This window comes from Buceros rhinoceros, unplaced genomic scaffold (assembly GCF_000710305.1).
Source record: "Buceros rhinoceros silvestris isolate BGI_N320 unplaced genomic scaffold, ASM71030v1 scaffold5864, whole genome shotgun sequence".
NCBI classification, from domain to species: domain Eukaryota; kingdom Metazoa; phylum Chordata; class Aves; order Bucerotiformes; family Bucerotidae; genus Buceros; species Buceros rhinoceros.
The window spans coordinates 24,518-25,303 of record NW_010409950.1 but is presented as its reverse complement, the minus strand read 5'-3'; the positions used below and the strand labels follow the sequence as shown (position 1 = coordinate 25,303).

General features: G+C 65.3%; 1 protein-coding gene across 1 annotated transcript in view; it reads left to right on the top strand.

Annotated features, from left to right (window-relative positions):
- The window catches only part of LOC104492814 (CMP-N-acetylneuraminate-beta-galactosamide-alpha-2,3-sialyltransferase 2-like), a gene marked incomplete at both ends in the record, with an annotated part of 2,110 nt that overhangs the window by 713 nt on the left and 611 nt on the right, over positions 1–786 (top strand). Inside the window, 2 exons of the mRNA XM_010135413.1 lie at positions 1–63; positions 653–698. The exon at positions 1–63 is cut by the window's left edge and continues 3 nt beyond it. Coding sequence (XP_010133715.1) covers positions 1–63; positions 653–698 — 109 coding nt within the window. The remainder of the gene's footprint in view (positions 64–652; positions 699–786) is intronic.

Genomic DNA, 786 nt, shown 5'->3' with positions numbered 1-786 from the left:
CCCCTCAAAGCCACTGGACCTGCAGTGGGTGGCCAGTGCCTTCTCCACTGGAGAGCTCACACAGTGCGTCAGCTTTGGGAGATGCACCTCTTGTGCTGCAGACCCAGGGGATGGTGCGGGGTGGTCCTGGAGACCCCAGTCCCTTGCTGGGCTCCTGGCACCATGGGGCTGGTGGGACAAAGGGCCCCTGGGCAAGAGGCCTGGCAGTCCTCTGCAGCACGGTTGGTGGGAGTGGGCGCTGACCTGTCCCTGCAGGGCTTGGGTCTCCTGCAGTCCCGTAACGCCCGTGGGTGGGGTGGTGGCTGTACCCCCTGTCGGGCTTTTTTTTTGACAAAGGGCCCCTGGGCAAGAGGCGTGGCAGTCCTCTGCAGCACGGTTGGTGGGAGTGGGCGCTGACCTGTCCCTGCAGGGCTTGGGTCTCCTGCAGTCCCGTAACGCCCGTGGGTGGGGTGGTGGCTGTCCCCACTGTCGGGCCATGGGCTTGATGTGCCCCTGCCCAGAGCCAGGCCAGGGGATGCTGCTGGGCCAGCCCAAGGTGGGGGTGCCATGGGGCTGGTGGACACAGCCACCCCCTGCGAACCGGCTGCTTCCCAAGGAGAGGCCCTGGCAGCGGCTGTGCCCGATGCTCACTGCTGTCCTCTGGCTTTTGCAGCACATATATGAAAGTGAAACAGTTCATCAGAGCTGACAGAAACAAGGTAAGGACTTGCCAGGCTCCAGCTCCTGCCCGGCAGGCAGGGCTCCCCGGGCAGAGAGCAGGCTGGTGTCTCCGCGGGCTGTGGCAGA